This window comes from Quercus suber, unplaced genomic scaffold, assembly GCF_002906115.3.
Source record: "Quercus suber isolate HL8 unplaced genomic scaffold, Cork oak 2.0 scaffold_2, whole genome shotgun sequence".
In the NCBI taxonomy this organism is placed as follows: domain Eukaryota; kingdom Viridiplantae; phylum Streptophyta; class Magnoliopsida; order Fagales; family Fagaceae; genus Quercus; species Quercus suber.
Window position 1 is genome coordinate 4,143,460 of NW_027069469.1, and position 13,430 is coordinate 4,156,889.

At 34.1% G+C, this 13,430-nt stretch overlaps 1 protein-coding gene across 2 annotated transcripts; it reads left to right on the forward strand.

The window, feature by feature from the left end:
* The first annotated feature begins 2,319 nt into the window (after positions 1–2,319).
* On the forward strand, positions 2,320–6,640 carry LOC136063450 (ADP,ATP carrier protein 1, mitochondrial-like). Of its 2 annotated transcripts, none has more exons than XM_065763889.1 (4): positions 2,320–2,433; positions 4,400–4,914; positions 5,015–5,386; positions 6,083–6,640. In XM_065763889.1, the coding sequence occupies exons 2-4, from the start codon at positions 4,411–4,413 to the stop codon at positions 6,377–6,379; spliced, it is 1,173 nt and encodes a 390-aa protein (XP_065619961.1). In that variant the 5' UTR covers positions 2,320–2,433; positions 4,400–4,410; the 3' UTR covers positions 6,380–6,640. The 2 variants fall into 2 exon arrangements, with proteins under 2 accessions (XP_065619961.1, XP_065619998.1); XM_065763926.1 differs by lacking the exon at positions 2,320–2,433 and adding an exon at positions 2,557–2,636.
* The last annotated feature ends 6,790 nt before the right edge of the window (positions 6,641–13,430 follow it).

Here is a 13,430-nt window from a genome sequence, read left to right on the forward strand (position 1 = left end):
ATAGATAGTAGATTCTAACATTACTTGACACATGCTGCCGGCCAGTTGCCTTGTTCACAAGTGATGACTGCTCCACAACCAAAGTCACATTTTTCTTCCTTCAAAAAATGAATGTTTAAAATTTGACCCGCAATATTTGATTAGACTACAAATTGTGACATGTTTTGCATGGGATTTGAATGGATGGTAACAAAGGTACATCAATTTGCTTTTTAGCCCTCGAAATTTTACCATGCGATAATACCAAATTAAGATGAAAAGCTTTTGGTCCATACTTCTAATTAGAGTTTCTGATAAAAGGAAATTGCATACTCCAAAAGTTTCAATTTTCGGATTGACTTTGTATACATTTAAAAAATATATATTATTATTATTATAATCCTTGCTTTGTATACTTTAATCCGATTAGTAATAAACCCCATAGTGTAAAGTGAAAGAGTAGTGTAATGGTTACTATATAAATTATAAAGAGTTTGTTTCTATTATAATATATATATATATATATATATTTGCAAATATAAACTATTTTACAACATTCCTAGAAGTTGTTAATATGACCAATTATTATTAGATTTCATCTAGACTCACCATTCATATTATTGTTTTACTTAGTAACTAGCCTCATCATACACACTCCGCACGTGCGATGAGGCCATTTTATTTATTTATTTTGAATTTAATGTAATTTTTTAATTTGAATATATCTATTATTAGTGAGGCTACACAAGAAAGAATTTTTAAGAAACTAAAATTTATGATTTGAAATAGAGTAAACAGTGAAAAATGTTTTACATGTGTGTGAGATATATTTAAATAGAGAGTATGTTAATTTTTAAGAAAAAAGTTTCTCAGGTACTTTTTTTTTTTTAAATTTTGTTGAATTATAATATTAATCTCATTTTTTATTTTTTAAGAATAATGATTATTTAATTAGATTAGGGGTATTTTTGACTTTTTTTTGAAGTCATAACTAACTTTCTGCATCATTTTATAATATATAGAGATAACCACTTATCACATTGGCAATTGTTATTATCCAATTTAATTTTCAACTTAAAAAAGAAAAAGAAAAAAAAAAGACAATTAAAGAGTACAAGTGAGATACATTATTTGTTATTGTCTAAATAATTTTTTTTCAGAAGACTGTTTAAATAATTTGACTATCTCACTTCACTAGTGTTAAGTAACATCAATGACAGCCAATCTACCATTCAAAAATTTTAAACTTTACGTGCCATTACCAAAATAGATTCTTCTATTCAATCATCCAACAATGTATATATAGAGTATCATGTTATTTAAAATTTTAAATAAAGTGGTATTTAATTTTTTTTAAAATCTAAAAAAAATTTGTAATTATTTTCTCAATTTGCTTAATATTTAATTTAAACCATCTAATGGAAAAGTACCATTTTTTTTCTTTTATAGAGAGTGCTCTTTTAAAATGGAAAGATTACATTTCAAGATAAAATTTTGTGGTTAACATATTTAAAATTAAAAGTAAATATAGTGTCACATGTCATTTAAAATCATCTATCATATATGGTAGAATATAAAATCAAATTTCTATACACTCATTTTCCCCAAAAAAAAAAAAAAAAAAAAATCTTAATCATAAAATCAACCATTTGACTTGCCTCAAGTGCTCCTCTACCTTTCTAACTTGTTATCAAAAAAAAAAAACAAATACTCATTTTTTTTTGAGAGATTTTCAATTTATGGCGTCTGCTCCTGATAATAGCTTTTTATCATCAGATCAAGATACTAATCAGTTTTTAGTGTAGGCGGAGATTGAACCCCATATCTCTTATACAACCATTAAAAACTTTACTAGTTGAACTAACTGAAACCCACACAAGTACTCATATACATAGTGGCAACATGACATGTATCTCTATCACCTCATAATCAAATGAAAAGAGAATCCTGATTCATAATATGAACATATAAAACAAATTAAATTTCCATCACCAATTAAGACACGGACGTAGTGATAAGAAGTTTCTATGGCCCATCAAATCTATGAGTTTAGAAAAATAAACAATCTAGGAAATTCCATTCTAGTGACCACTCATATGAGCTCTTTTTTTTATTATAAAAGAATACTACGCCTATAATATTTTTATAACAAACACTATATAGCATGTTGTTACTGGTTTTAGATTAAAACAAATAACAATATTCTAGGTGTAACATTTTTTTTATTATAAAAAAAGAAAAAAGAAAAATACAGGCATTCAGCCACATGCCCTCACGCCGCACGCGCAAAGAGTCAATATAAACGCCTCATTTCACTTCAAAGCCCCCTCACCTCTCCACCGCACATCACAACACTCTCAAAAAAAAAAAAAGGCTCCCATTTCCTCGCTCTCTCTCCCAACCTTTCGCGTCTCTCTCTTTCAACTACACAGCGAAAGGCGGAGACTTCAACAGGTAAGAGAAAAAAAAGCAACACACAAAAATATCTATCTCTCACTCTGATTCTATTTCAAATCTCTTTAGATCTGATATCTATATATACACACATGTATTTCGCTATGTTTGATTCAGTTTTTTTCGTAGATCTACCTGTTTACGCGGTTTCTGTTTCATTTTTATCAATCAAGTTTAGCTCAGTTACACTAGTACTGAAAAAGGTAGACTCGTTGTTATAACCCGCGTTTATGGATCTGATTCGTTTTTTTTTTTTTTTTTTTTTTAATTTTTATTTGGTTATATAACCGTTTTTTGCAAGCTGCGTGTTCTAGATCTGATTATTTTTTGGTCTAAATATATCCGATTTATTAGATCTGTTAGTTTTTGTGCTCATTTCAGCTCGTTTTTAACTATATAATATATTAAAAAAAAATCGATTTTTATTGATTTACTATTAGATTAAATTTTTAGTTTGATTTTACATGTAACTTTTTTTTTTTCGGATCTAGATTTATGTTAGATCTGCTCACTTTGTTTTCAATTTTGATATTACTTTTGCTAGCTTTGTTTTTAAAAGTATCTAAAAAAATTATATATATTCGAATTCGCTTTTTTCGCTTTCATTTTCAGCCACTATCTTTTTCCGCTTTTCGAGTTTGATCTTATATATATAAATATATATATATATATATATATAGTTGACTGATAATATGTTTTGCAAAAGATTTTTTTTTTTTTTTGAATTGTATTTATATATAAGGCAAAAGTTAACGGACGGATGTCCTAAGGACATTGGTTTAGAAAATATTTATAGAAACTTTTTGGGTAAAAAGAAAAAGTAATTAATTTTTTTGACAGATTTTTATATAACAAATGTACCTGTTAACAGGATCCTTTTTATATATCCCTAATTATGAACTATGTCAACAGTTTACTAGCAATTTTTTAAGAGCTATTCGGATAACTATTAGTTGAATTTAATTGAATTATTATTAAACATTTTTTTCATAGCCATCGGTTTTTAATTAACATGAAATACGTGTTTGTAAGTTTGGTGTCTTGCAAGATGTTGTATTTTTAATAACTTTGGGGCATGGAAGTAGAGATTGGACACATGTATTAGCCAATTACGTGTTTGTAAATTATCCCGCGTCTCGCAAGATGATGTCTTTTTTAGAACTTAGGTATGGAAGTAGAGATTGGACATATGTGTTACGCAGTTTATTAGCAGCATGTTAATTGCTGTTTGATGAATTCAACTTTTGGTTGTGGTTGTATCGATCAATTAGCAGCATGTTTATTGTCTTAAAATTTTATACTCGTTTATGCTGGGAAACGAGGTGTCGGACTGGGCTGCTTATTGGGTTTTTTTTTTTGCTGGTTGTAAATTCACTATGGCACTATGCTACTAATTGTAACAGGCCTTCCCGTAGGGTGCTTGTGTAACTTACCAATTTTAGGGTTTTATGCGATACTGATTGGATGCTTGTGTCACTTGCCCAAAAAAAAAACTTGTAACATGCACCAATTTTAGGCATTTATGTAATACATTCTATGTTCTATTCTGATACCACAATAAAACCTTATGAGGGTTTGAGTAACTTATGGTTCTGTTTTAGTAATATGTGGTTTTGTTATTGAATTCAAGTAATTACTCTGTTTGAGAGATTCTTGTCCGCGTTCCTAGTTGTGATCAAGATATCATTGAACAAGCATTGGAGTGAATTTTTCAAGTTTGGTCTTCTATTTATGGCTGACCAGTTTCAATATTCCAATGAAATTTATTGTTAGTGAGACTGCATGTATTCTCTAATGTTGCAAAGTTGTAAATCACTGCTATTTCTTAAGCGTCACCAGTTGGAAAAGCTAGAATGATATCTTTTGGATGATTATTATCTTTCTTGCCTATGTTGATTTTTATTGTCATGTTGTGTTTCCTTGTGGTATCAGCTATTTTTGACGTTCAAGTGTTCATATTTTGCAGGGAAAGTGAAAATGGTTGATCAGGTTCAACACCCCACAGTCTTTCAGAAGGCAGCTGGCCAGCTCCATCTCCGCTCTGGTATTTCCATGGATGTTCAGAGTTTTGATGGTGCTTACCGTCAGGCAGCTCTGTACCAAAGGCGTGCCACATTTGGAAACTACTCAAATGCTGCCTTCCAGTATCCCCTAATGCCAGCTTGTGGAGCTACTACTGATCTATCTGCTGTTGCATCGACTGCCTCCCCAATTTTCATTGCAGCCCCTAAAGAGAAAGGAAACTTTCTCATTGATTTCCTCATGGGTGGTGTATCTGCTGCCGTATCCAAAACAGCTGCTGCTCCAATTGAGCGTGTTAAACTTTTGATTCAGAACCAGGATGAGATGATTAAATCCGGGAGGTTGTCTGAACCCTACAAGGGTATTGGTGATTGTTTTGGCCGAACAATTAAGGATGAGGGATTTGCTTCATTGTGGAGAGGGAACACTGCTAATGTCATCCGTTACTTCCCTACTCAGGTTAGCATTTTTATTCTCTTTTTCCCCTTTTTTGTTGTCTGAAAAAGTAGTATTTGTCAAGCTTCTAATGCCTATATTTGCTCTATGAAACTTGTACCAGGCCTTGAACTTTGCATTCAAGGATTACTTCAAGAGGCTTTTCAACTTCAAGAAGGACAAGGATGGTTACTGGAAATGGTTTGCTGGTAACTTGGCCTCTGGTGGTGCAGCTGGTGCTTCATCCCTTCTCTTTGTTTACTCGCTGGACTATGCCCGTACCCGTCTGGCTAATGATGCTAAGGCTGCAAAGAAGGGAGGAGAGAGGCAATTCAACGGTCTGGTTGATGTCTACAAAAAGACACTGGCAACTGATGGTATTGCTGGTCTCTACCGTGGATTCAACATTTCATGTGTTGGTATCATCGTGTACCGTGGTCTCTACTTCGGAATGTATGATTCTTTGAAGCCAGTTCTCCTGACTGGAGATTTGGCGGTAAGCAGCGTCTCTTCTATGTTGTTTCTTGTACTTTACAGCACTTGGCATTACTTATACTTGCACGGGCCATGACTTAATGCTACGTCTGTGTAGTGATGACATATGATCTAATGAATTTATCTTGATGCAACTGACATGTTACATGACTTGGGTCAATATTTTTACTTGTCTGATTACTTATAACCCATTTGAGTCTGGCCTAGTGCTGGGAGGCTTGAGATGAGCTGTGTAGACCCATACATCCTAGGTTGGAATTCCCACCAGAGGGTCCCTTGGGATACTTGATACACAGTTTTGGCTGGTGGGGTCGTGTATCTGGGGTTTTCTCCCCAGGGCCAAAGGGCCTTGCCTTTTATGAGGTTCCACGCCATAAAAAAAATTAAGAGGTCTTCAAACTTCTACGATTTAAATAAATTGATCTATTATTGGCCATTTGTCAAGTGAGCTTCTTGTTGATAAAAAGCGAGATATATTTACCATTGCTTTCTTGTTCTCTTTCAGAAATTAGAATCTATAAACAATATCTTTTATCAGGTTTTAATGGTTTCTGTTTTGACATCTTTCTTTTTTATTACCAATGTAGGTTAAAAATTCAGTTTTGTTTTAATTGTGTATTGAACTGCTGTATCAGTCTGGCACACGAGTCAGTTTTCTGATTCCTGACATCTTCCCCTCTTATTTTGATGACTACAGGATAGTTTCTTTGCTAGCTTTGCCCTTGGTTGGCTCATCACCAATGGTGCTGGTCTTGCATCCTACCCAATTGACACTGTTCGTAGAAGAATGATGATGACCTCTGGTGAAGCTGTCAAGTACAAGAGCTCATTAGATGCATTCTCCCAGATTCTGAAGAATGAGGGTCCCAAGTCTCTCTTCAAGGGTGCTGGTGCAAACATCCTCCGTGCTGTTGCTGGTGCTGGTGTCCTTGCCGGTTATGACAAGTTACAGTTAATCGTGTTCGGAAAGAAATACGGATCTGGTGGTGCTTAATTAACCAGGGGTATATTTCCCTGCTCGTGCCAATTTTAGCTTTTAGATGGTGATGAAAATCTTTTTGAGTTTCAAGAACTTATTCCGGCGAATTTTTGCTCAAATAATTCAGTTTTAGAGGGAGTTAAATCCCAAACCAATTTAAAATTTTGGATTGATCCTGATCCTATAAACCTGATTTATTGAGGTGGCTGTCAATGCCTCTGTTACTTCTTTTGAGCTTCGGCTCTCTCTATAATTTAAGGAGGATACTTTCATATATGTCCTGGTATTTTTGTTTACGAATGAGTACTTAATTTGATGCTGGATTTTGCGTCTTTTGCAGTAAATGATATGAAATGTTGAGATGAATTTTATCATAGATTGTTGGCTATCAAATGCTGTTTTATGAGTATTTCATATTAGTGGGTACTGCAAATTTAATGAAGAATTGGAAGCAGTACTGCAGATATCATAATTTCCAGTGTACCTTGGCACACGTTGCAATGATGGATTTTGATGAAAGTATTGCTTGTGACAGACATACCAGGCAATTTGTAACAAGTGAATGAGTGAATACTATGCAATTCAACTCTATATTCTTTTGTCAGTGTACACTCATTGGTTTGTTACATGGTTGATTTGGTATCTGTATCATAAAAGATACTCGCTTATGACAGTTGAGAATCAACCAGAGTCGATTGGTGCTAATGAAATGTAGAGAATTTACACATTGGTTTCTTACATGGTTGATTTCTGAATTAGGATCCTATAATTTCTTATCTGGCTTGTCTTTTTTAATGAGCTGATTGGATTTTCCAGGTTCCAGTTATATATAGTCTTCAGGATTGGAAAAGTTTTACTGTTTTGTTCGGGATTCTAGCAAATAATAACCGGCTGTGTTTTAGGCTTTTATCCAAAACTTTGCTTTTATCTCTATACATATGAACAGTTTGGTGGGACTGTAGTCTTTAAACATATCTGATATCTGAAGTTGCAGCTTTATTTTTTTGGGTGAATGGAAAATATATGCAATCCCGACAAAAGAAAAGTGTAAGTCACGCTACTTTGCATAAACCTCATTTTTGGCTTTAGTACACAAAAGAAGGGTGGAAAAGAGAGTTTGTATGTAGACGGTAGCCTACTTTTGCAACGAGATCCACACTTCCCTGTGTGTGTGAGTGGCGTCAATGATATTAGAGTCTTAACTCAAAGCATGTAAATGCAATGAGATAAGTGCTTGAAGTAGATAAACTATGTACATCGAGCTGATTAGTGTGCGATGGACATTAGATTATTTAACTTTTTGCGTGCTATAGAGTATATGTACCTTGAAAAAGTAAGTTTTAAAAAGCCGTAAGTAAAAGCTATAAGATTAAAATTTGAGGAAAAAAAAGCTAATGCCAAACACGCATTTAAGTAGATCAAGATCAAAGGATGACCATAACATCGACTTCAATTTTCAGATTCTTAATCTATAACTAGATAGCAAGTTGTACCCCATCTCAAATACCCAAGTTGGAGCTGTACATGTAATTAGATAAGTGCTTGAATTGGATAAACTATGTACTAGCATTCATATCCTAGTTTGCATAAAAGTGTCTATTTTACCCTCTAAAAAAATTACTTTATTTATAATACGATTTCATTTTACAATACATTTAACATCCTAATCTTTATTCTTTTACAACTTCATTTAAATATATTTTATTTACTATTTACTTTAAAGGGAGAGAATGTGAAGAGAGAGAAAAAAGTAATAAAAAATTGTTAATAATAGTTTATTAGAAGAGAGAAACAATAAAATATAATATATTATTTTTACCATCTAGCTACAGTAATTTGTATATGTACACACTTACTATTTATGGTTGTTAAATTTTTTTAACAATACACATCCAGGTGAAGCTTAGTCTGAGCGAGTATGTTGCTAAAATTGCAATTTGAGGGTATAATACGATTTCATTTTACAATATATTTAACATCTTAATCTTTATTCTTTCACCACTTCATTTAAATATATTTTATTTACTATTTACTTTAAAGGGAGAGAAAGTGAAGAGAGAGAAAAAAGTGATAAAAAATTGTTAATAATAGTTTATTAGAAGAGAGAAACAATAAAATATAATATATTATTTTTACCATCTAGCTACAGTAATTTGTATATGTACACTTACTATTTATGGTTGTTAAATTTTATTAACAATACACATCCAGGTGAAGCTTAGTCTGAGCGAGAATGTTGCTAAAATTGCAATTTGAGGGTATTACGCCCCTCAATGCTAATGAAGTAGATCAAAGGATGACAATGACATTAACCTCGATTTTCAAATTTTTAATCCTTAGCTGGATAGCTAGTTGTACCCCATCTCGAATACCCAAATTTACTATTTATGGTTGCTAAAAAATTTTAACAATACACATCCGGTAAAGCTTAATCTGAGCAAGTGTGTTGCTAAAATTGCAATTTGAGAGTATTACATCCCTCTATACTAATGAAGTAGATCAAAGGATGACCTTAACATCGACCTCGATTTTCAGATTTTTAATCCTTAACTGGAAAGCAAGTTGTACCCCCCATCTCGAATACCCAAGTTTGAGCTGTTTTGAAAAGCAATTGTTGGGAAGCATGACAGTATATCTAAAACTGGCAATAGGGACAAAATCACAAAACTGTTTCACACAAGTGACAAAACTATTGCATCATTTGGTTAGCAAACGGACTAGTAAGGTGAATTATTTGCTTTTAAAAGCCTCACCAGAAGGGCCATAAAACCAATGCGAAACATGTGATATCATCATATATGGCATTTTACACAGAATTGTGGTTTTAGGTGCCTTGTGTTGTGTGGCATGGCAACAAACATGTCAACTATAAGGCTTTCCACTTGCATTTGCAATTTTCAGTAATGTTCTTGCTATGTTATATGTCGTGTGTAGAAATGGATGAATGAGTTTCATGGTCCTTCAAGGCCTTATAAGGCGAATAATTTATTGATCACGAAGCATAAGGATTTTTTTTTTTTGGTCTACAACAAATTGGGAGAAGGAAGATTTGAATTCAAATTCTCGCAATGACACTAAGTTTAGAGATTTTTAACCATCACAAAACATTTTGAGAAATCTACATTATGTATATTATCTTCTAAACAACTTTGGCATGATGAACACTAAATATAAATGTTGAAATTTTAATTTAAAAAAAAAAATAGAGAAAGAAATTGCTTGTGTAATTTTTAAAATAAAGTTCTGTTAGGTTCTAAGGTCTTAGGAGTTTTTGTATTTAGAACTCTAATTTGTAATGTTGGCAAACCATGATCAAAACAGTGTATTTAGTCTTATTTAGAATTGCTCAAAGTTGGTTTAATATTGTAAAGTTGGAATCGAGTGGCTGCAGAAGTACTTGGGACTTTCGGCCTGGCTCGATCGATCGAAGAATAGACTCGATCGATCGAAAATTGCACAGGTTGAATTTTCTGCAGATTTTCCAACTCAGCCCTACTTCATTAAACGTTTAGGGTTTTGTGTTTTTACCCTAGGTATATAAACTAAACCCTAGCCACGTTTTTGAGGGTTGTCCATATTGCTTTGTTGCTCATACATTGCTGTTTTGTGTGAATCTCGTGTGAGATCTTTGAGGAGACTTCCTTTACACAAAACTTAGGGTTTTCAAGGTAGAGATGATTTCAACATCTTGAAGATCATTATAGTTGCAACCATTGGAACTTAAAAAGAAAAGCAAGCGGGGAGCTTGTAGCTGATTGAAGAATTCAAGAAAGAAGTAGTCCGTGGATTCGGAGCCTGCGCGTGGTCGTGTCAGGAAGTTTTACTGGTGGGTAGCATTAGGAAGTCGAGCGGGGAGCTTGTAGTCCTTCTGTAAGAACTTCAATTCTTTCATAGTGAATTCTGTTATGCCTTGAGGATCGGTGGGTCAAATCCTCCCCAGGTTTTTACCGAGTGGTTTCCTGGGTGATCATATCTTGTGTTATTTATTATTCCGCTGCTTTATATCTTGATATGATTATTTGATTGCTTTAACCTAGAATTGCATAATTTGACTAAGTAACAACTTGGCTAATTAATCTAGGCTACGCAATCTGTGTGTTTAAGGGGTCTAAATTTCCAACAAGTGGTATCAGAGCGTGGTAGCTCTTTTTGCTTGAGATTTCTATCTCTGAGCTGATCCTTGACCCCAGTTGTCATGGAGCATGGACACTCTTTGTTTGTTCCTCCTCATTTTGATGGGAACAACTATGCTTATTGGAAAGTAAGGATGAAAGCATTCCTGAAATCCATTGATGAAAGGGTTTGGAATTCTGTTGAATACGGATGGGAGAAGCCCACTACTCCTGTGAGTGAGTGGCAAACTTCTGAAAAAGAAGCAGCAGGCTTCAATAGCAAAGCTATGAATGCCATCTTCAATGCTGTTTCTATGGAGGAATTTAAGAGGATCTCTAATGTTGAGGTTGCTCATATTGCTTGGAAAATCCTCCAAACTGTGCATGAAGGCACAAAGGCAGTTAAGATTAATAAATTGCAACAATTGACTTCTAGGTTTGAGAGTATTAGGATGTCTGATGATGAATCCTTTGATGAATTTTATGCCAAACTGAATGATATTGTCAATTCTGCTTTTAATTTGGGTGAAATCTATGATCAACCTAAAATTGTTAGGAAGATTCTTAGATCTTTAACTGAAGATTTTAGACCCAAAGTGACTGCCATTACTGAAAGCAAGGATGTGGACTCCATCCCTGTAGATGAACTTGTAGGATCTCTCCAATCCTATGAGTCTGACCTACCTAAAGTAAACAAATCCAAATCAATGGCTCTTAAGTCAGTTGATGATGTTGATGGTGGTGGATTTGATGATGAGCTCTCTGCTACAGAGATTGCCTATCTTGCAAAAAACTTTAAGAATTTTCTTAGGAATACAAATAGAAAGGCAAGAGGTACCAACACTGCTGAACCTAGAAATTTTAGGAAGAATGATCCCACTAAGGTAAATAATTTTGAAAAATCAAATGATAGAGGTGGTCAATCTTCTAATAATTTTTTGGGTCCTCAATGTTTTGGTTGTCAAGGGTATGGTCATATGAAATCTGAATGTCCTACATTCTTGAAGACTAAGGGTAAAGCTATGGCTGTAACCCTTAGTGATAATGAGGTTTCTGATGATGAGTCCGGGTGTGACGAGGATGGAAACTTCATTGCTTTCACAGCTACTGCTATGGTCAGTGAAAGCGTATCTGCTGAAGAGAACCCTTCTGATGGGGAACTCTCTGAAGATGCAGATCTTCAAGAGGCCTATAACAAACTTTGCAAAATTGCTGCAAAGGATGCTATGAAAGTTGATCTTGGCCTAAAGAAAATTGACTCTCTGGAGCTTGAAAAGAAAAATTTGCTTGTTAAACTGTTTGATGCTAATGAGCTTCTAAATAATGTTAAATCTGAGAACATGCTTTTGCTTGATAAAGTTAGAACCTTAGAACATGATTTATCTATTGCTAGATCTGCTAGTTCTAAACTTGATCACATGTTAAATGTTCAAAAGTATCCTGCGGATAAATCTGGTTTGGGATATGTTGAAAGCATCTTTGGCTCTACTCCACATTCCACAAATTTTGTTCCTGCTTCTTCTTCTGAACCTTCTGCTAGTGAGGTTGTGAGTGAAACTGTCAAACCACCTGTGAGTGAGGTAGTTAATCCTGTAGAAGTTTCACCACCTAAGAAGATTAGGGTAGACTTAAGAGAATCTAAACCTAGGGAGCCTACCAAATCTAAGGACAAGATGCATGGTAAACCTGCTTGGGTTTGTCATTATTGTGGTAAGTCTGGACATATTCGTCCTAATTGTTACAAGCGTCAAGCTGATAAGAGAGCAACTAAACCAAAAGTGCCTGTGCCTCAAGCACAAGACCCTATGGCACTAATTGGTGAATTGGTAAAGGTGTTAAACCTTTATTCCAATCCTGGAGTTGGGAATCACTCGAATGTGAATATGAACTCCAATGCTCGTGGTGCATCCAAAAGGTCTTGGATGCAAAAGACTCGAACTAACTGAGTCTTTCTGACATGGTCCTTGTGCTTAATTGCCTTTTCCTTTGGTGACCATTGTTCTTTGGTTTTTTGTCTTTTTGTTGTTTTTGTTCTAGGACTTGCATTGCATTACATTCATGCATTTCATTCTAGGATGTATCTGTTTTCTCTTTTAATAAAAAAAAAAAAAAAAAAAAAAAAGGGAGAAAGCAAACATTATGTTAGACACTATTTGTCTTGATTTTTGAAAAACAAGGTTGGTCTATCTTGTGACACATATCATGGTCTGTGTACCTTGTTTAACTTTGATGAACTTTTTCATTGCACTTGACTAGTTAAAACTTTGTAGTGCATGTTGTGTGGGAAAGATGTGTTTGGTTTTTATTCTCCTTGTCTTAATCATGAAGTCATATGTTATTTAACTGTCGGACTTGATTCTTTTGAGAAAGGCATAAATAACCATCTCACCACTGTTCACTAGCCAATCATGAACACCTTAGTGCATATCATAAGATTCTGTGCTCGAGAAAGTGTAGCACATGCACAAAAAGAACATAAGGTGTAGCCTCAAAATAAATTAAAACTGGTGTGTACTATTAGGCTTAATGCCAATTCACTTAATTCAAACCGGTGTGTACTATTAGGCTGAATGCCATCTCATACAAATAAGAGGCAAAAATACAAGAAACTTACATGATTGCAAGCTTTTGTTCTAGGAGATGTGGGAGTTATAGGATGTAACTCTTTAGGTGATAGTCTCTTTTAAATTCTATGTGATGAATTGTGTAGACTTTGTGTTTGATTGCCATTCACATATCACCTCACATGTATCCCAAGTTTTTGCTAGTATCACACACTACACAAGTTACTCTTTGTTAAACACTGTACATACTAGTGTGTGTGTTTATGGTCTGACCAACCAAGTTTGAAAATATCTTGAGATTTGTGCACAACATTTTTGTTGCTTGAGAAAATTCAATGGGGGAATGATTGAAACGTGTTTTTGACATAATTTGGGTTTAAAAATTTTGGG

Coding starts and splice junctions, on each gene's coding strand:
- LOC136063450 (XM_065763889.1), top strand. CDS start 4,411: ATGGTTGATCAGGTTCAACACCCCACAGTCTTTCAGAAGGCAGCTGGC. Junction 4,915..5,014: donor TCCGTTACTTCCCTACTCAG/GTTAGCATTTTT, acceptor AACTTGTACCAG/GCCTTGAACTTTGCATTCAA. Junction 5,387..6,082: donor TCCTGACTGGAGATTTGGCG/GTAAGCAGCGTC, acceptor TGATGACTACAG/GATAGTTTCTTTGCTAGCTT.